We start from the raw sequence: 19,288 nt of genomic DNA, 5'->3' as shown, positions 1-19,288 counted from the left end.
TCCCATGAGATCTCAGGGGAGGTCTGGAGGTGATTCTCAAGAGGAGGTTTGGAGGTTATTCCCAATTCCTAATGGGATTTGGAGGTGATTCCCAGTTTCTGAGATCCCAGGGGAGGTTTGGAGGTCATTTCCAGTTTCCCATGAGATCCTAGGGGAAGTCTGGAGGTGATTCCCAATTTCTGATGGGACCTCAGGAGAGGTTTGGAGCTCATTCCCAATTTCTGAGATCCCAGGGGAGGTCTGGAGGTGATTCCCAGGGGGTTTGGAGGTGATTCCCAATTTCTGATGAGACCTCAGGAGAAGTTTGGAGCTCATTCTCAATTTCTAAGATCCCAGGGGAGGTCTGGAGGTGATTCCCAGGGGTTTTGGAGGTGATTCCCATGACCTTTGCAGCCATTCCCACTATCCAAAGGGATCCCAGAGAATTTCTGGCCTCAATTCCCATTATTTTTCCCGCCCCTACCGAGGCCACGAAGAGATCCCCGATTTTCTCGGCCGAGTCCCACTCGGCCACGCGGGAGGCCAGGGCGATCTGGAACATGGAGTGGCACTGCAGGATCTCCTTCAGCCGGAAAAACACCACCTGGCACTTCCTGGCGCTCAGCACCTTCGGCTCCATCTCCAGCAGCGGCTTCCGGTAATCCTGCGGGAATGCTGCGGGGTCAGCACAGCGGGATCCGCGCCAGGGGGACCCCCGGGAAAGGGGGGCCTGAATTGCTGGGAAAGGGGGTCCCAAATCCATGGGAAAAGGGGTCCGAATTCCTGGAAAAGGAGGTCCTGAATTGCTGGGAAAGGGGAGCCTGAATTGCCGGAAAAGGAGAACCCAAATTCCCAGGAAAGGAGGTCCTGATTTCCCAGGAAAGGGGAGCCCGACTTGCCAGCAAAAGGGGTCTCAAATTCCTGGGAAAGGAAGTCACTCCCAAAGTCCCAGAAAGTCCCAATTCCCAGGAAATGAGGTCCCAAATTCCTGGGAAAGGAGGTCTCAAATTGCCAGGAAAGGAGGTTCTGAATTCCCAGGACCTGGGAAAGGGGGTCCTGAATTCCCAAGGAAGGAGGTACTGAATTCCCAGGAAAGGGGAGCCCAAACTGCCAGGAAAAGAGATCCCAATTCCCAAGAAAGGAGATCCCGATTTCCCAGGAAAGGGGGTCCAAATTCCCAGGAAAGGAAGTCCCAAATTCCTGGGAAAGGAAGCCCCAAATTGCCGGGAAAGGAGATCCCGAATTGCCAGGGAAGGAGGTCCCAAAATCCTGGGAAAGGAGGTCCCAAATTCGTGGCAAAGGAGGTACCAAATTCCAAGAAAGGAAGTCCCAAATTCCCAGGAAAGGAAGTCCTGAATTGCCGGGAAAGAAGGTCTGAATTCCCAGGAATCACCTGCAGGATTCGCTTCAGGGAATCGACGTAGCTGCGCTCGCTCTGCACGATGGAGCCCAGGATGTGCCTGCGGACAACCTGCGGGAATCGGGATTACCCATGGATCCTGAATCCCGGGAAATGCAGGGACAGTGTGTGGGGCTTAGCCCTGATCCCACAGATGCCAAATCCCAGAAAAAGAGGAAGCAGCCCTGGCCTGGCAGAAGTGCTGACAGGGCAGAGCCGTTTGTGCTGACTCAGTGTTTCCCTCCCCGCTCAGTCACGGGACCTGGGGGAGCTGAGACCACCCCAAATCCTGGGAATCCCCAATCCCAAATCCCTGGGAAACCCCAATCCCAGATCCTAGGAAACCCCAATCCCAAATCCCTGAAAACCCCAATCACAAATCTCTGGGAAACACCAATCCCAAATGCCAGGGAAACTCTGATCCCAAAGCCCTGGGAATCCCCGATCCCAGATCCTTGGGAAACCCCAGTCCCAAATCTCTGGAAGCCCAAATGCCAGGGAAACATCCCAAATCCCTGGAAACAACAATCCCAAATCCAGGGGAAACTCCAATCCCAGATCCCTGGCAAGCCCCAATCCCAGATCCCTAGGAAGCCCTCATCGCAAATCCCAGAAACCCCTGATCCCAAATCCCTGGGAATCCCCAATCCCAAACCCCTTCAATCCCCAATCCCAAGCCCCAGCAATCCCCAATCCCAAACCCCAGCAATCCCAGATCCCAAACCCCCTCAATCCCCAATCCCAAACCCTGGCAATCCCCAATCCCAAACCCCCTCAATCCCCAATCCCAAACCCGTTCAATCCCCAATCCCAACCCCAGACCTGCTGTGGGGTCAGTCCCTGGGGCATGGGGCTGAGCTCGGGCGGTGGGTGCTTCATGTCCGACACTGTCACCTCCAGGAACCCCGCGGTGTCCTCCTCCTCCGAGTCACCTGCGGGACAGACACCCCGAATGCCGCAAAAACACCGAATTGCACAAACCCCTGATTGCTGCAAAAACCCCGAATGCTGCAAAAATCCCAAACTGCACACAAACCCTGATTTCTGCAAAAACCCCGAATGCTGCAAAAACCCCAAACTGCACACAAACCCTGAACTGCACACAAACCCCGAATGCCACAAAAATCCTGTATTCCATAAAAACCCCGAATGCCACAAAAACCCAAACTTCATAAAAACCCTGAATGCCGCAAAAATCCCGAATTCTGCAAAAACCCCAAATTCCGCAAAAATCCCAAATTTCTCACAAACCCCAAATTCTACACGAACCCCAAATTCCGCAAAAACACCCGAATTCGGCAAAAAACACAAATTCCACAAAATTCTCGAATTGCACACAACCCCCAAATTCGGCAAAAATCCCAAATTCCACAAAATCTCGGATTTGGGATGATTTGGGCTGCGCTGCGCTCAGCTCCAGGAAGAGGCAGATCCCAGTTTTCTCTCTGGAGCTAGCACTGGGATGAGCCGGGCAGGGAGGGGACAGGGAGGGACCCCAACCCCAAAATGCGGGAATGGCGCCTGAGTGAGCCGGGAAAATGTGAAAAGCAGGTAGGAAAAGCGGAAAGGAGCTGGAAGTGGGAAAAGTGGTGGGAAAAGGAGGCAGAAACTGGAAAAGTGGTATGAAAGGCAGAAAAGCAGGAGGAAAGGAGCAGGAAAAGGTGGAAAAGGAGCTGGAAATGGGGAAAGCAGTGGGAAAAGCAGAACAGTAGGAAAGCAGAAAAGCAGGAAAGCGGGAAAAGCAGGAAAAGTAGGAAAGCAGGAAAGCGGGAAAAGCAGGAAAGCGGGAAAAGCAGGAAAAGCAGGAAAAGCAGGAAAAGTAGGAAAGCAGGAAAGCGGGAAAAGCAGGAAAAGCAGGAAAAGCAGGAAAAGCAGGAAAAGCAGGAAAGCGGGAAAAGCAGGAAAGCAGCAACAAAACAGGAAAAGCAAGAAATCAGGAAAGCAGGAAAACAGGCAAGCAGGAAAAGCAGGAAAGCAGAAAAAGCGGGAAAAGCAAGAAAGCAGGAACACAGGAAAAGCAGCAAAAGCGGGAAGAGCGGGAAAAGCACGCAAGAAGGAAAAGCGGGAAAGCAGGAAAGCAGGAAAGCAGGAAAGGAGTGGAAAAGCAGAAAAGGAGTGGAAAAGCATGAAAACAGTGGAAAAGCAGGAAAAGCAGGAAAGCAGCGGAAAAGCAGGAAAGCAGGAAATAAGGAAATCCAGAAAGCAGGAAATCCGGAAAGCAGGAAATCAGGAAAGCAGGAAATCAGGAAATCCGGAAAGCAAGAAATCCGGAAAGCAGGAAATCCGGAAGCAGCCAGCAGGGGTTCCTTACCCGAGGAGGAGGAGGCTGAGCGAGCCAAGGACACGTCGGGATGGGAGAGCAGCCAGAACTTCCACATGGCCTCAGTGCCACCCCATCCCGGCTGGAATACCCGGGAACAGCGGGAATGGGGATGGGATGGGGACGGAACGGGAACAGGAAGGGGACAGGAAGGGGTGGGAGGCGCTGGCAGCCCCGGCTGGGTGTGAGACTTTTTTCCTTCCCTAATTTTGGCCATGATCAGATTAGCCTCGGCTTGGGCCAGGGATCCTCTCCGGTATTGCAGATCCCAACAGATTCCAGGGATGCTTTTCTGGAATTCCAGGGATGCTCTCCCAAAATTTCAGGGATCCTCTCCCAGGATTTCAGCTCTCCCAGGATTGCCAATCCCAAGGGATTTCAGCTGTCCTGGGATTTCACCACCCAGGGATGCTCTCCCAGGATTTCAGATTCCCAGGATTTCAGATCCCAAGGGATTTCTGCTCCCCAGGAATTCCAGGAATTCTCTCCCAGGATTTCAGGGATGCTCTCCTGGGATTTCAGCTCTCCTGGGATTTCTGCTCCCGAAGGATTTCAGCCCCACAGGGATGCTCTCCTGGAATTTCAGGGATGCTTTCCCAAGATTTCAGAGCCCAAGGGATTCCAGAGATGCTCTTGCAGGATTTCAGCTCTCCCAGGATTTCAGCTCCCAAAGGATTTCAGCTCCCCAGGGATTCCAAGGATGCTCTCCTGGGATTGCAGCACCCCAAAGCCATGCAGGAAAGCCAGGAATGCAGGACACACACGGCTGCTGGATCCCACGGAAGCTCCAGAGGGATCCTACCTGCCCTGGGCTGCTCCAGGGAAAGGCTGGAGCGCCGCAGCTTCTCCGGCTTGGCTGGAGCCCTGCCGCGCTCCCCATCCCCTGCGGAACCCAGGGAAACCGTCAGGGAAATTCCCCAGGGATCGGGAATTCCGGGAAAAAACATGGAGGGGAAAATCCTGAGGGGAAAATCCCGAGGGAAAAATCCAGAAGGTAAAATCCCAAAGGAAAAATCCCAGTGCTGCTGGGGAGGAGGAGTCAATGATTTGTCCCAAAAGTGCTTGGAGAAAAAAAAGAGTTGGAAAGGTCAAGGGAAAGCTTAAAATCAGGGAATTAACCAGGAAAAAGGGAATAAATCAGGGAAAAAGGGAGTAAAGCGGGAAAAAATAATAAATCAGGAAACAAGGGGAAAAAATCAGGAAAAAAGAATAAATTGGGAATAAAAAAACTAAATCAGAAAATATAAGATAAATCAGGGAAAAAGGGAATAAATCAAGAAAAAAGGGAATAAATTGGGAACAAACTGACTAATCAGAAAATATGAGATAAATTGGGGAAAAAGGGAATAAATAAAGAAGGGGAATAAATCAGGAAAAAGATAATAAACCAGGAAAAAAGGGGGAAAAAATGAGAAAAGAGAGAAAAAAATCAGGAAAACCAGGAATAAAGTAGGAAGAAAGGGAATAAAGCAGTAAAAAAGAGACTAAATCGGGGAAAAAAGGGAATAAAGTAGGAAAAAAAGGGAATAAATCAGGTAAAAAAGGGAATCAATCACAAAAAAGGGAATAAATCAGAAAGAAAGGGACTAAATCAGAGCAAAGAGGAAAGGTGATCGGGATGAGGATTCCCACAAATCCCCTTCCCAAGGCCTTTCCCAGCTCCAGGCTGGAATTCCCGCTCACCCGGGGTCTCTCGGCGCTGCAGGAATGTCACCTTCCTCATCACTGCCATCCTGGTCTTCTCCAGGCCATCCTTGGTGCCACTGCGGGCTGCGCGCATCAGCTGGGACATCTGGGAACCAGGGATCGGGATCAGCATTGGGATCATGGATTGGGATCAGCACTGGGATCATGGATTGGGATCAGCACTGGGATCGTGGATTGGGATCAGCACTGGGATCGTGGATTGGGATCTGCACTGGGATCATGGATTGGGATCAGCACTGGGATCGTGGATTGGGATCAGCACTGGGATCGTGGATTGGGATCTGCACTGGGATCATGGATTGGGATCAGCACTGGGATCGTGGATTGGGATCAGCACTGGGATCGTGGATTGGGATCTGCACTGGGATCATGGATTGGGATCAGCACTGGGATCGTGGATTGGGATCAGCACTGGGATCGTGGATTGGGATCTGCACTGGGATCATGGATTGGGATCAGCACTGGGATCGTGGATTGGGATCAGCACTGGGATCGTGGATTGGGATCTGCACTGGGATCATGGATTGGGATCTGCACTGGGATCATGGATTGGGATCAGCACTGGGATCATGGATGGGGATCAGCACTGGGATCGTAGATTGGGATTAGCACTGGGATCATTGGGATAACAGACTGGGATGATCGGGATCAGCACAGGGATCATTGGGATCAGCACTGGGATCGTGGATTGGGATAGCAGGGATCGTGGATTGGCATCAGCACTGGGATTATGGATTGGGATCAGCACAGGGATCATTGGGATCAGCACTGGGATCAGCACTGGGATCAGCACTGGGATCAGCACTGGGATCATTGGGATTGCAGGGATCATTGGGATAACACACTAGGATCACTGGGATTATTGGGATCAGCACAGGGATCATTGGGATCAGCACTGGGATTGTGGATTGGGATAGCAGGGATCATGGATTGGGATCAGCACTGGGATTATGGATTTGGATCATGGATTGGGATCAGCACTGGGATCATCACAGGGATCAGCATCACAGGGATCATTGGGATCACCACAGAGATCACAGGGATCAGCACTAGGATCATCAGGATCAGCACTGGGATCATGGATTGGGATAGCAGGGATCATTGGGACTGCAGGGATTGTCGGGATAATGGATTGGGATCAGCACAGGGATCAGCACTGGGATTATTGGGATTGCAGAGATCACAGGGATCATCGAGATCAGCACAGGGATCATCGGGACCACTGGGATCATGGGGATCATCAGGATCACAGGGATCATCAGGATCTCAGGGATCAATCTGCAATCAGCCCCAGATCCCAGCCTGGCTCCAGGAACATTCACCAAGCACCATTCCCGGTTTTCCCAAGCAGCATTCCCAGTTTTCCCCAGCAGCATTCCCAGTTTTCCCCAGCAGCATTCCCAGATTTCCCAAGCAGCAGGAGCAGCAGCACAGGAATCTCCAGGATCCCTGCCAGATCCATGGATTTGGGAGCAGCCAAAGCAGCATCATGCAGCAGAGCCAAGCAGGAAAGGAAGGGAAGCAGATCCAGACCTTTTTTCCTGATTTTCCCCTTTTCCTGATTTATTCCCTTTTTTCCTGGTTTTCCCCCTTTATTTCCTGATTTTCCCCCTTTTTTTCCCTGACTTATTCTCTTTTCCCGATTTTCCCCCCTTTTCTCCTGCTTTATTCCCTTTTTTCCAATTTATTTCCCTAAACTGGGATTGGATGTGAGGCAGAGGGAAAGGGGTTTGGGCCTTGCACACCCCAAATCCCAGAGTTTTACCCCAAATCCCAGTGCTTGACCCCAAATCCCAGAGTTTTACCCAAAACTGATTGCCTCCCCATCCCATGGAATTCCAGCCTGGATGGGGCAGAGCTGGGAAAGTCTCTGTCTTAAGGATCCACAACTCCCAAAATTCTTCCTTCCCAATTTCCCAATTTCCCAATTTCCTGATTTCCTGATCTCCCAATCTCCTGATTTCCCGATTTCCACCACAACTAGGGAATAAACCCTCCAGGGCTCCATCTATCCCAGCTTGCTCCCAGCTCCTTTGGAAAACAAACTCCAGAATTACAGCTCCCAAAAAAAAAAATCCCTGAAAAGAATGATTGCTTATGGAGATGAATTTGGGGGATTTTCCCAAGAATTCCCACCAAAAAAGTCACGAAGGCCTGCAAGGGGCTTCCGGGGGAAACTCCATGGGAAAGGCATGGGGTTTTTGGGAATTTTGGGGGGATTTGAGGTGGGAAAGGAGGTTTGGGGTCAATCCCAAGGTCAATGGTCAAGGTCAGCCCCATTTATGGATTCCCATGGAAAAATTTGGAATGGGATGGTTTGGGATTTTGGGGGTCAGCCAGGCCATGGCTGAGGTCAACTGTCTACATCCTTCATGGATTTCCATGGAAAAATTGGGGATGGGAAAGGAGGTTTGGTGGTAAACAAGAACATCGTCAAAATCAACATCAATGCCAACCCCATCCATGGATTCCCATAGAAAAATGTGGGATGCAATGGGAATTTTGGGGTCAACAAGAGCATGGCCAAGACCATAGTCAACCCCATCCATGGACTTCCATGGAAAAATTTGGGATGGGAAAGGAGGTTTGGGGTCAATCCCAATGTCAATATTCAAGGTCAGCCCCATCCATGGATTCCCATGGAAAAATTTGGGATGGGATGGGATGGGATTTTTGGGGTCAGCATGAGCACGGCCAATGGGAATCCAGAGCCCACGGAGCTGCCAGACACAATTCCCAGTTTTTGAGGGATGGAATGAGATGAGTTCCTCCCAGCTCGACTCTGTGAGGATTTTTTCGGGAATTCTGGGCGGACAGGAGCAGCGACTGTACCTTCCACTCGGATTTGTGCTTCAGCTCCTGCATTTCCTTCCCCCCAACTCTCAGGGCCAGGATGTTCCCTTTAGTCCTGGCGCATTTTTCCCGGAGTTTTTGGAATTCCGGAGAGAGCTGAGCCCCAAGCAAAGGCAGCAGCAGCAGCGGCAGGAGGAGGAGGAGGAGGAAGAAGCAGAGAGGAGAATCCAAGGAAGCAGCAAACACAAAAAAACAGGAGAAATCATCCCGGAGCGGCGCGGCAGCATCCCGAAATTATCCTGAAATTATCCCGAAATCATCCCGAAATCATCCCGGAATTAGTTATCCCAAAATCCCGGCCGGGCTGGAGTGTGGAATGAGGCAGGAAAAGTGGGAATTCACAGGGAAGGAGGAGAACGCAGAGAGGAATTCCCTGGAATTGCGGGGAAAGCGTGGCAGCCTTGGATTTGGCATGTGTGGGATGTGCTGGGAAAAGGCGGGAAAGCTGAGAAATGGCAGGAAAAGGCTGGAAAAGGTGGAAAAAGCTGGGATGAGGATCCCGAAGGAATACCTTGGGCTGGAAGGAGGCGCGGAGCTTGGCAGGCTCTGCTTCCCGCTTGGAATCTTCTCCCGACTCCTCCTCGCTGTAGCTCTCGAACTCGCTGGAGCTCCAGCCCAGATCCTCGGGGATCCTGCTGCCATCCCGGCCTGGGCCTGAGGGAAATCCCAAAGATCCTGAGGGAATATCCTGGCCTGGGCCTGAGGGGAAACCCTTCTGCTTTTCCAGCCTGGAAAATCCCACTGATCCTGAGGGAAAATCCCAAAGATCCTGAGGGAAAATCCCAAAGATCCTGAGGGAAAATCCCAAAGATCCTGAGGGGAAATCCCAAGGATCCTGAGGGGAAATCTCACTGATCCTGAGGGAAAATCCCAAAGATCCAGAGGGAAAATCCCTCTGCTTTTCCATCTGGGAAAATCCCACTGATTCTGAGGGGAAAACCCCAAAGATCCTGAGGGGAAATCTCACTGATCCTGAGGGAAAACTCCAAAGATCCTGAGGGAAAATCCCTCTGCTTTTCCAGCCAAGAAAACCCCAATGATCTGGAGGGAAAATCCCTCTGGTTTTCCACATGGGAAAATCCTAACAATCCTGAGGGAAAATCCCAAGGATCCTGAGGGAAAAATCCTGGCCTGATCCTGAGGGAAAATCCCACTGATTCTGAGGGAAATCCCACTGATCCTGAGGGAAAATCCCACTGATCCTGTGAGAAAACCCTACTGCTTTTCCAGCCAGGAAAATCCTAATCATCCTGAGGGAAAACCCCACTGATCCTGAGGGAAAATCCCAGTGATCTTGAGGGGAAAATCCCTCTAGTTTTCCACATGGGAAAATCCTAATGATCCTGAGGAGAAATCCTGCTGATCCTGAGGGGAAACCCCAAGGATCCTGAGAGAAAATCCCAAAGATCCCAAGGGAAAATCCCTCTGCCTTTCCATCTGGGAAAATCCCACTGATCCTGAGGTAAAAATCTCACTGATCCTGAGGGAAAATCCCACTGATCCTGAGGGAAATCCCAAGGATCCTGAGGGAAAATCCCTCTGCTTTTCCAGCCAGGAAGGACAACTTCCCTCCTCAGAGCCCAAACCCCTCGGTGTCTCCATCCCTTCCCAAATCCCAGAGTTTTCCCAGCAGTTCTCCCACTCTGCAGCCTCTTGAGGATGGAGAATGGGATCAGGGCCTGGGAAATGGGATCGGGGCCCTGGGAAATGGGATCGGGGCCCTGGGAAATGGAATCAGGGCCTGGGAAATGGGATCAGGGCCTGGGAAATGGGATCAGGGCCTGGGAAATGGGATCGGGGCCTGGGAAATGGGATCAGGGCCTGGGAAATGGGATCAGGGCCTGGGAAATGGGATCAGGGCCTGGGAAATGGGATTGGGGCCTGGGAAATGGGATTGGGGCCTGGGAAAGGCGGGCAGAGGGAATTCCATACCGTCCTGCTCGGAATCCAGGCCCTCACAGGGAACATCGTCATAGATGACATCATCCTGCACCTCCGGGAAGGAGAAACGATCCCCTGGGAAAAACCGGGAATGGGATCAGCATCCTGGGAATGGGATTAGCATCCCAGGATTGGGATCAGATCAGCATTCCAGGAATGGGTCAGCATCCTGGGATTGGGATCGGCACCCCAAGAATAGGATCAGCATGCCAGGATTGGGATCAGCATCATAGGATTGGGATTGGCACTGTGGAAATGGGATGGGATCAACATCCTGGGACTTGGATCAGCATCCAGGGAGTGGGACTGGCATTGTGGGAATGGGATCAGCATCCCAGAATGGAATGGGATCAGCACCCTGGGATTGGGATCAGCATCCCAAGTGTGGAATGGGATCAGTACCGCAGGAATGGGATCAGCATCCCACAGGGGAATGGGATCAGCATCTAGGGAATGGGATCAGCAACCAGGGATTGTAATCAGCATCCCAGGATTGGGTTGGCATTGTGGAAATGGGATGGGATCAGCATCCTGGGATTGGGATCAGCATCCTGGGAATGGGATGGGATTACTATCCCAGGAATGGAATGGGAACAGCATCGTGGGATTGGGATCAGTATCCCGGGAATGGATTGGGATCAGTATCCCGGGAATGGGATCACTGTCCTGGTATGGATTGGGATCAGTATCCCAGGACAGGAACCCTTCCCAAGGCTGAACCCAGTTTCTCCTCACCTCGGCAGATGCTCTCCCTCTTCCAGGTGCGCATGTGGATTTGGGAATCTCCTCCAGCCTCGCCATTGCTCACCTGCCTGGGGGAATGGGGTTGGGGAGCATTCCGGGGAAAATCCGTTGGGATCGGGGCAAGTCCCACTGGAAACCCCAAACTCCCTGGAAATCCCACTGAACTCCCAAAATCCCACCGGAACCCCTCAAATTCCCTGGAAATCCCACCAAACTCCCACAGATCCCTGGAAGTCCCACTGAAACCCCAAATCCCACTCACCCTTCCTGGCTCTCCGGCTCCAGCCCATCTGTGGGGAAGGAAAGGAAAAGGCATTGGCGCCTGTGGAGACACACCAGGAATACAGGGAATTCCGGGAATTCTGCACTGGGAACACCAGGAATTCTGCACCAGGAATATGGGGAATACCGGGAATTCCACACTGGGAACACCAAGAATGTCCATGAATTCCACACTGGGAACACTGGGAATTCCGCACCAGGATCATGGGGAATACTAGGAAGTCCACACTGGGAAAACCAGGAATTCTGGGAATTCTACACCAGGAACACTGGGAATTCTGCACTGGGAATGCCGGGAATTCCACAGCAGGAATGTAGGGAATACTGGGAATTCTGCACAGGGAATACTAAGAATGTCCAGGAATTCTGCACCAGGAATGTCCGGGAATTCTGCACCGGGAATACAAGGAATTCCGCACTGGCAATTCTGGGAAATCTGGGAATTCTGCACCTGGAACACTGGGAATACTGGGAATGGCCGGGAATTCCACACTGGGAATACTGGGAATTCCACACCAGGAACACAGGGAATACTGGGCATTCCACACTGGGAATGTCTGGGAATGCTCCTCACCGGAGCTGGTCGGACGCCGCCGGCGTGGGGGCGCCTGGAGAATGACGTCAGTGCTGGGATCGGCTCCGGGATCGGGATTGGGATCGGGATCAGCTCCGGGATCAGCTCCCGAATCCTCCTCCTCCTCTTCCTCGCTGTCCTCAAAGTCGAAGGCCTGGCCTGGGTCCTCCATTCCCGCGGGAACAGGGCTGGGAGACTCCGGGGACACTCCTGGAATGGGAAATTAGGGATGGGGAACGGGAAAGGGGGAAACGGGGATGGAGGGAATGGGATGGAGGGGAGGGAGGAAAAGGGGGGAAAGGGGATGGAGGACGAGAAGGAGGGAGAGGGGAGATGCAAAAGGAGAAGGGGATGGAGGAGGAAAAGGGGATGGAAAAGGAGGGGAAAAGGGGATGGCAGAGATGGAAAAGGGGATGGAGGAAGAGGGGGAAAGGAGGATCAGAAGGAGGAGGTAGAGGAGGAGAAGATGGAGGAGGAAAAGGGATATGGAGGAGATAGAAAAGGAGGATGGAGGAGATGGAAAAGGAGGATGGAGATGGAGGGGAAAAGGAGGATGAGAGGAGGATGGGGGAGATGGAGGAAGAGGAGGAAAAGGCAGTGGAGGAGATGGAGAAGGGGGATGGAGTTGGAGGAGGGAAAAGGGGATGAAGGGGAGGGAGAAAGGGATGGAGATTGGAAATGGAGAGGGAGGAGGATGGAGGAGAAGGGGATGGAGAAGGAAAAGGAGGATGGAGGAGATGGAGGGGAAAGGGATGGGAATGGAGGAAGGAAAAGGGGGATGGAGAACAGGATGAGGGGAATGGGAATGACAAGGAAGGGGATGGAGAGTGAAGAGGGATGGAGAGGGAAGAGGAAAAGGGCGATGGAAATAGAGGGGGAAAACGGGGATGGAGGGGAAGGGATGGATGGGAATGGAGGAAGGAAAAGGGGGATGGATAGAAATGAAGGAGGAAAAGGGATGGAGAGGGAGGAAAATGGGGATGGATGGATGGATGGATGGATGGATGGATGGATGGAGGGAAGGATGGATGAAGGAAGGAGGGAACACAGATCAGGCTCAGCCCCCAATCCCCCAGATCCAACCTCCCTTCCCATCTCCCCAATCCCAAGAGGCTCCAGTTGGGATATCCAGGACACCCCAGCTCCTGCCCCGGGATGGGTGTCCCATTCCTGAAATTCCCAAACTTCCCGAAATTCCCAAAATTCCCCAATCCAGTACCTACTGCGGCTGGGGGGGGTGAGGCCATGGCGGGGAAGCTCCGTCCGGAGCCTTTCCAGGGGCTTTCCTGTGGAAAAGAGGGAAAAGGGGTTGGAAAAGACTGGAAAAGGAGGTTGGAAAAGGGGATGGAAAAAAGGGTTGGGAAAGAGGGGAAAAGGGATTGGAAGAGAGGGAAAGGGGCTGGAAAAAGGGGGGGGGAAAGAGTTGGAAAAGGGGAAAAAGACTTGGAAAAAAGGAAAAAAGGGGTTGGAAAACAGGGGAAAAGGGGTTGGAAGAGAAGGAAAAATGGGTTGGAAAAGGAGTTGGAAAATGGGCAAAAGGGATTGGAAAAGAGGGGAAAAGGAGGTTGGAAAAGGGGGGGAAAGGGGTTGGGAAAAGGGAAGAAGAGAGGTTGGAAAAAAGAGGGAAAAGGAGGCTGGATAAAGGGGTTGGAAAAGAGGGGAAAAGGGGCTGTGGGATCAGGATGGATCCAACTGCAGCTCCGGCAGGGAATGGCAGGGAATGAGCTCGGGGAGGATTTATCCCGGGAATGGCAAATCCCAGAGTCCCAGGAAGGGCGGGAAGCGCTGGGATCGATGGGATCGATGGGTTGGATCGATGGAGCATCCGGTGGAACTCGAGAGGGAAGGGCAGCAGGAAGGTCGGAGCCTGGGAAGGACAACATTCCCGAGGGATCATCTGGGAAGGTCAGGAATGGCTCCATTCCCGAGGGATAATTCCAGGAAGAGCCCAATTCCCAAGGAATGGATCTGGGAAGGTTGGGAATGCCTTCATTCCCAAGGGATGATCCCGAAAAGAGGCCAGTTCCCAAGGGATATTTCCAGGAAGAGACAAATTCCCAAGGGATGATCACAGGAAGGTCAGAGCCTCGGGAATGGCCTCATTCCCAAGGGATAAAATGGGAAGGTCAGAGCCTTGGGAAGAGTCCAATTCCCAAGGGATAACTCCAGGGGAAATGTCCCAGGAAAGGTCAGGAATGTCCCCATTCCCAAGGGATGATCTGGGAAGGTTGGGAATTGGGAATGGCCTCGTTCCCAATGGATGATCCCAGGAAGAGCCTCATTCCCAAGGGATAATCCCAGAAAGAGCCCAATTCCCAAGGGATAATTCCAGGAAGGTTGGAGTCTTGGAAGAGCCTCATTCCCAAGGGATAATCTGGGAAGGCTGAAGCCTCAGGAATGGCCTCACTGCCAAGGGATAATTCCAGAGGAAATGTCCTGGGAAAAGTTAGGAATATTCCCATTCCCAAGGGATGATCCCAGGAAGAGCCCCATTCCCAAGGGATGGATCCAAACAGGGCAAAATCCAGGGAATTTGGCTCCCAATGGATGCTCCGAGGATCCCAGAGCATTTTCCTGGATTGTTTTCCCAGGAAATTGGGATAGCCAAAGCCAGGATGATCCCAAACTCAGGATCCGTGGATTTATTGGGATTGGTTTGGGATTTGTGGATTCTCTCTGTTCCCAAATCCCCAGCAGCTTTTCCCAGCAGATTCCCAGGGGTTTTCCAGCCCCTTTTCCCTCAATCCCACATTCCCTGGGATTTGTTCAGGAGGAAACATGGATTTTCCCTCCCGGAATTCTCTTCCTACAATGGGAATCTCTCCCAGGGCACCCCAGCTGGGAATTTTCCCCATGGATGCAATTCCAGCCGAGCCAGGAATTCCCAAAAAAACCCAGAGAGGAATCCCCAAAAAAGCAGTAAAAGAATCCACAAAAACCGAGAAGAAGAATCCCTAAAAAATCAGGAGAAGAATTCCTAAAAAAACAAGAGAATCCACAAAAAACTGAGGAGAAGAATCTCTAAAAAACCAGAAGAATCCCTGAAATTGCAGGAGAAGAATCCCTGAAAAAAAGAACCCACAAAAGAACAGGAGAATCCTCAAAATACCAGAAGATGAAACCCCAAACTCCCAGGAGAAGAACCTACAGAATCCCAGAGAAAAATCCACAAAATACCAGAAGAATCCCTGAAACTCCGGGAGATGAATCCCCAAAAAACAAGGAGAAGAATCCACAAAAACTGAGGAGATGAATCCCCAAAAAATCAGGAGAATTACCAAAAATCCAGGAGAAGAATCCCCGAAATCCCTGAAGTTAAAACCCCAAAATAACAGGAAAAGAACCCACAAAATCCAGGAGAACAATCCCAAAAAAAAGCAGAAGAATCCCAAGAAGAATCCCTGAAATCCCTGGAGATGAACCCCTAAAAAACCAGGAGAAGAACCCACAAAATCCCAGAGAAGAATCCACAAAAAACCAGGACAAGAATCCCTGAAATTCCAGGAGAAGAATCCCTATAAAAACCAGGAGAAGAACCCACAAAAACTGTGGAGATCGATCCCTAAAAAACCAGGAGAACCCCCAAAAATCCAGGAGAATTCCCGAAATCCCTGGAGATGAAACCCCAAAAAACCTGGAGAAGAACACACAAAAATCCATGAGAAAAATCCACAAAAATCCAGGAGCAGAATTCCCAAACTCCCAGGAGATGAAACCCCATAAAACCAGAAGAACCCACAAAATCCCGGAGAAGAATCCACAAAAATCCAGGAGCAGAATTCCCAAAATCCCAGGAGAACTCCCAGAGCAGAGGAGCTCCAGGACCAAACAAATCCCAATTTCTGCACCTCCAGCTCCGGGAAAAGCAGCAAAATCAGGAATCCTTGGGAAAAACAACTCCAGGAGAGGAAAACACCTCTGGATTGATCCCAAATCCAATCCTTTCCCACTCCGGATCCTCCCAGCGATCCAGCGGCTCCTGAGGGCCAATTTTGTCCCAACCCAATTTTATCCCAACTCAATTTTATCCCAATCCAATTTTATCCCAACCCCAATTTTATCCCAACTCCAATTTTATCCCATTAAAGGTCATTCCCGATTGGACAATGAGCTCATCTCCCATCCCAAAGCTGGATTCGCCCCATGGTTGGATTTTTCCAGCTCCCAGATCTGTGGAAGAAGTCTTGGATTGGGATTTATCCAAGGAAAAAGGGGATTTTCCAGAGGTTTTTGTGGAGTTTGGGGTGGGAATGAATCCAATGGGATGAGGGGTGGAGGCAGCTGGGATGGAGCCAGGGAAAATAGGGAATGGGAATGTGAGGAAATCCTGGGATTTGGGATGGGGAATGATCCTTGGGAATGGAGAATTCATCCCTGGGAATGAGGATTTCCGGGAGCTGCTGGGAATCCATGGAATAAACTGGGACAGGAAAAATGGGAAGCAGGAATTCATGGAATAAAGTGGGAGAGGAAAATCGGGAAGCAGGAAAATCCAAGGATGGAGGAATGGGGAGAACAACCTTGGGAATGAGGATTTCTGGGAGCCGCTGGGAATCCATGGGAATAAAGTGGGAGAGGAAAAATGGGAAGCAGGAATTCATGGAATTAACTGGGAGAGGGAAACGGGAAGCAGGAAAAACCTAAGGGTGTTGGGATGGGAATTCATCCTGGAAAATTTGGATTTCTGGGAGCTGCTGGGAATCCATGGAATCAAATGAGACAGGAAAATCAGGAAGCAGGAATTCATGGAATAAAGTGGGAGTGGAAAATGGGAAGCAGAAAAATCCAAGGATGGAGCAATGGGGAGTCAATCTTGGGAATGAGGATTTCTGGGAGCTGCTGGGAATCTATGGGAATGAATGGGGAGTGGAAAAACGGGATGTAGGAATCCATGGAATAAACTGGGAGAGGAAAAATGGGAATCTGGGATAATCCTGGGATGTGGGGATGGGGAATGATCCTTGGGAATGAGGATTCCCAGGAGCTGCTGGGAATCCATGGGAATAAAGTGGGAGAGAAAAAACGGGAAGCAGGAATTCATGGAATAAACTGGGAGAGAAAAATGGAAAGCAGGAAAATCCAAGGATGGAGGAATGGGGAGTCAATCTCGGGAATGAGGATTTCTGGGAGCTGCTGGGAATCCATGGAATAAACTGGGAGTGGAAAAATGGGAGTCTGGGATAATCTTGGGATGTGGGGATGGGGAATGATCCTTGGGAATGAGGATTTCTGGGAGCTGCTGAGGATCCATGGGAATAAAGTGGGAGAGAAAAAACAGGAAGCAGGAATTCATGGAAAAAACTGGGAGATGGAAAAATGGGATGTAGGAATACATGGAATAAACTGGGAGAGGAAAATGGGAAGCAGGAAAAACCTAAGGGTATTGGGATGGGAATTCATCCCAGAAAACATGGATTCCTGGGAGCTGCTGGGAATCCATGGAATAAACTGAGACAGGAAAAACGGGAAGCAGGAATTCATGGAATAAACTGAGACAGGAAAAACGGGAAGCAGGAATTCATGGAATAAACTGGGAGACAGAAAAGGGAAGCAGGAAAATCCAAGGATGTGGAGATGGAAGGTCAACCTTGGGAATGAGGATTCCCAGGAGCTGCTGGGGATCCATGGAATAACCTGGGAGTGGAAAAATGGGAAGCAGGAATCCACGGAATAAAATGGGAGAGGGCAAATGGGAAGCAGGAATCCATGGAGTAAACTGGGAGAGGAAAAACAAGAAGCCAGAATTCATGGAATAAACTGGGAGAGGAAAAATGGGAATCCAGGATAATCCCGGGATGTGGGAATGGGGCAGGATCCTCGGGAATGAGTGAATTCCCAAGGCAGTGGCTCCTCAGATTGCCAGGAGCTCCCAAAGGCTCCATCCCGGCGGGAATTCGATCCTCTGGATCCAAATCCGTCAGAGCAGCCTCAGCCTGGCCAATCCCGGGATATTTTTATCCCTGGAATCAGAGCTGGGGCTGCACTGCCAGCTCCGGGCTGGGAGCAAACCAGCCCATCCTATCCCATTCCCATCCCATCCCATCCCATCCCATCCCATCCCATCCCAATCCCATCCCATCCCATCCCATTCCAATCCCATCCCATTCCCATTGCCATTCCCATTCCCATCCAATCCCATCCCATTCCCATTCCCATTCCCATTCCCATCCAATCCCATCCCATTCCCATTGCCATTCCCATCCCAATCCCATTCCCAGCAGATCCGGATCCATCCTGGGATCAGGCATTTGGGAATGATGGGGGGAAGGAAATCTGGGATTGATCCCAGCAGGAATGGCTGGGAATGAGGCCTTCATCCTGGGAATAAATAAATCAATCGCTGGGAAGAAATAACTGGGAAGGAATAAATAATCCTGGAATTAATCCCCAGGAAAAAATAACCGGGAAGGAATAAATGATCTGGGAGTAAATCACCAGGAGGGAATAAATAATTGGGAATAAGTAATTGGGAAGGAATAAATAATTTGGGAATAAATCCCCGGGAAGAAAGAAATGATCTGGGAATAAATCACCAGGAAGGAATAACCTGGAATAAATAACCAGGAAGAAATAAATAATCTGGGAATAAATCCCTGGGAAGGAAGAAATAATTGGGAATAAATCCCTGGAAGGAATACATAATCTGGGAATAAATCACTGGGAAGGAACAAATAATTTGGGAATAAATAAGTGGGAATAAGTCACTGGAAAGGAATAAATAATTTGGCAATAAATCCCCAGGAAGGAAGAAATAATTGGGACTAAATCACCAAAAAGGAATAAATAACCTGGGAATAAATCACCAGGAAAGAGCAAAAAATTGGGAATAAATCCCCAGGAAGGAATAATCTGGGATATATAACCAGGAAGGAATAAATAACTGGGAATAAATCCTGAGAAAGGAATAAATAACTGGGAAGGAATAAATGATCTGGAAATAAATCTCCAAGAAGGAATAAATAATTTGGGAATAAATCCCCGGGAAGGAATAAATGATTTGGGAATAAATCACCAAAAAGGAATAAATAATCTGGGAATAAATCCCCAGAAAGGAATAATCTGGAATAAATCACCAGGAGGGAATAACCAGGAAGGAATAAATAATCTGGGAATAAATCCCTGGGAAGGAACAAATAATTGGGAAAAAAATCCCCAGGAAGGAATAAACAATTGGGAAGAAATAATTTGGAATAAATAACTGGGAAGGAAGAAATAATCTGGAATAAATTCCTGGGAAAAAATAACCTGGAAGGAATAAATAATGGGGAATAAATCCCCAGGAAGGAATAAGTAATTGGGAATAAATGATCTGTAAATAAATCCCTGGGAAAGAAGAAATAACTGGGAATAAATCACCAAAAAGGAATAAATAATCTGGAATAAATCCATGAGAAGGAACAAATAAATGGGAATAAATCCCCAGGAATAACTCCTCACCACCTACTTTCCTTTTCCCTAAAATCCAATTAATTCATCCCAAAATAAACCC

At 50.1% G+C, this 19,288-nt stretch overlaps 1 protein-coding gene across 12 annotated transcripts in view; it reads right to left on the bottom strand.

Annotated features, from left to right (window-relative positions):
- Positions 1-19,288, bottom strand: part of ARHGEF10L (Rho guanine nucleotide exchange factor 10 like) — a 46,588-nt gene that overhangs the window by 24,514 nt on the left and 2,786 nt on the right. For 5 of the 12 annotated variants that reach the window (XM_085080299.1, XM_085080294.1, XM_085080287.1 and 2 more), the window contains exons 2-13: positions 13,019-13,085; positions 11,800-12,009; positions 11,206-11,233; positions 10,935-11,011; positions 10,191-10,274; positions 8,770-8,912; positions 8,238-8,354; positions 5,382-5,490; positions 4,501-4,581; positions 2,201-2,310; positions 1,373-1,450; positions 464-643 (exon numbers count right to left, since the gene is read on the bottom strand). In XM_085080299.1, the coding sequence (XP_084936425.1) occupies positions 464-643; positions 1,373-1,450; positions 2,201-2,310; positions 4,501-4,581; positions 5,382-5,490; positions 8,238-8,354; positions 8,770-8,912; positions 10,191-10,274; positions 10,935-11,011; positions 11,206-11,233; positions 11,800-12,009; positions 13,019-13,046 (1,245 nt within the window). In that variant the 5' untranslated portion in view covers positions 13,047-13,085. Of the gene's footprint in view, positions 1-463; positions 644-1,372; positions 1,451-2,200; positions 2,311-3,689; positions 4,444-4,500; positions 4,582-5,381; positions 5,491-8,237; positions 8,355-8,769; positions 8,913-10,190; positions 10,275-10,934; positions 11,012-11,205; positions 11,234-11,799; positions 12,010-13,018; positions 13,086-19,288 lie in introns of those variants that run through there. The other 7 variants (XM_085080290.1, XM_085080295.1, XM_085080292.1 and 4 more) reach the window with 5 other exon arrangements.

Source organism: Lichenostomus cassidix, chromosome 21 (assembly GCF_008360975.1).
Source record: "Lichenostomus cassidix isolate B80296 chromosome 21, HeHo_3.0, whole genome shotgun sequence".
In the NCBI taxonomy this organism is placed as follows: Eukaryota; Metazoa; Chordata; class Aves; order Passeriformes; family Meliphagidae; genus Lichenostomus; species Lichenostomus cassidix.
The sequence above is the reverse complement of the archived record's forward strand: the minus strand, read 5'-3'. Positions and strand labels throughout refer to the sequence as shown.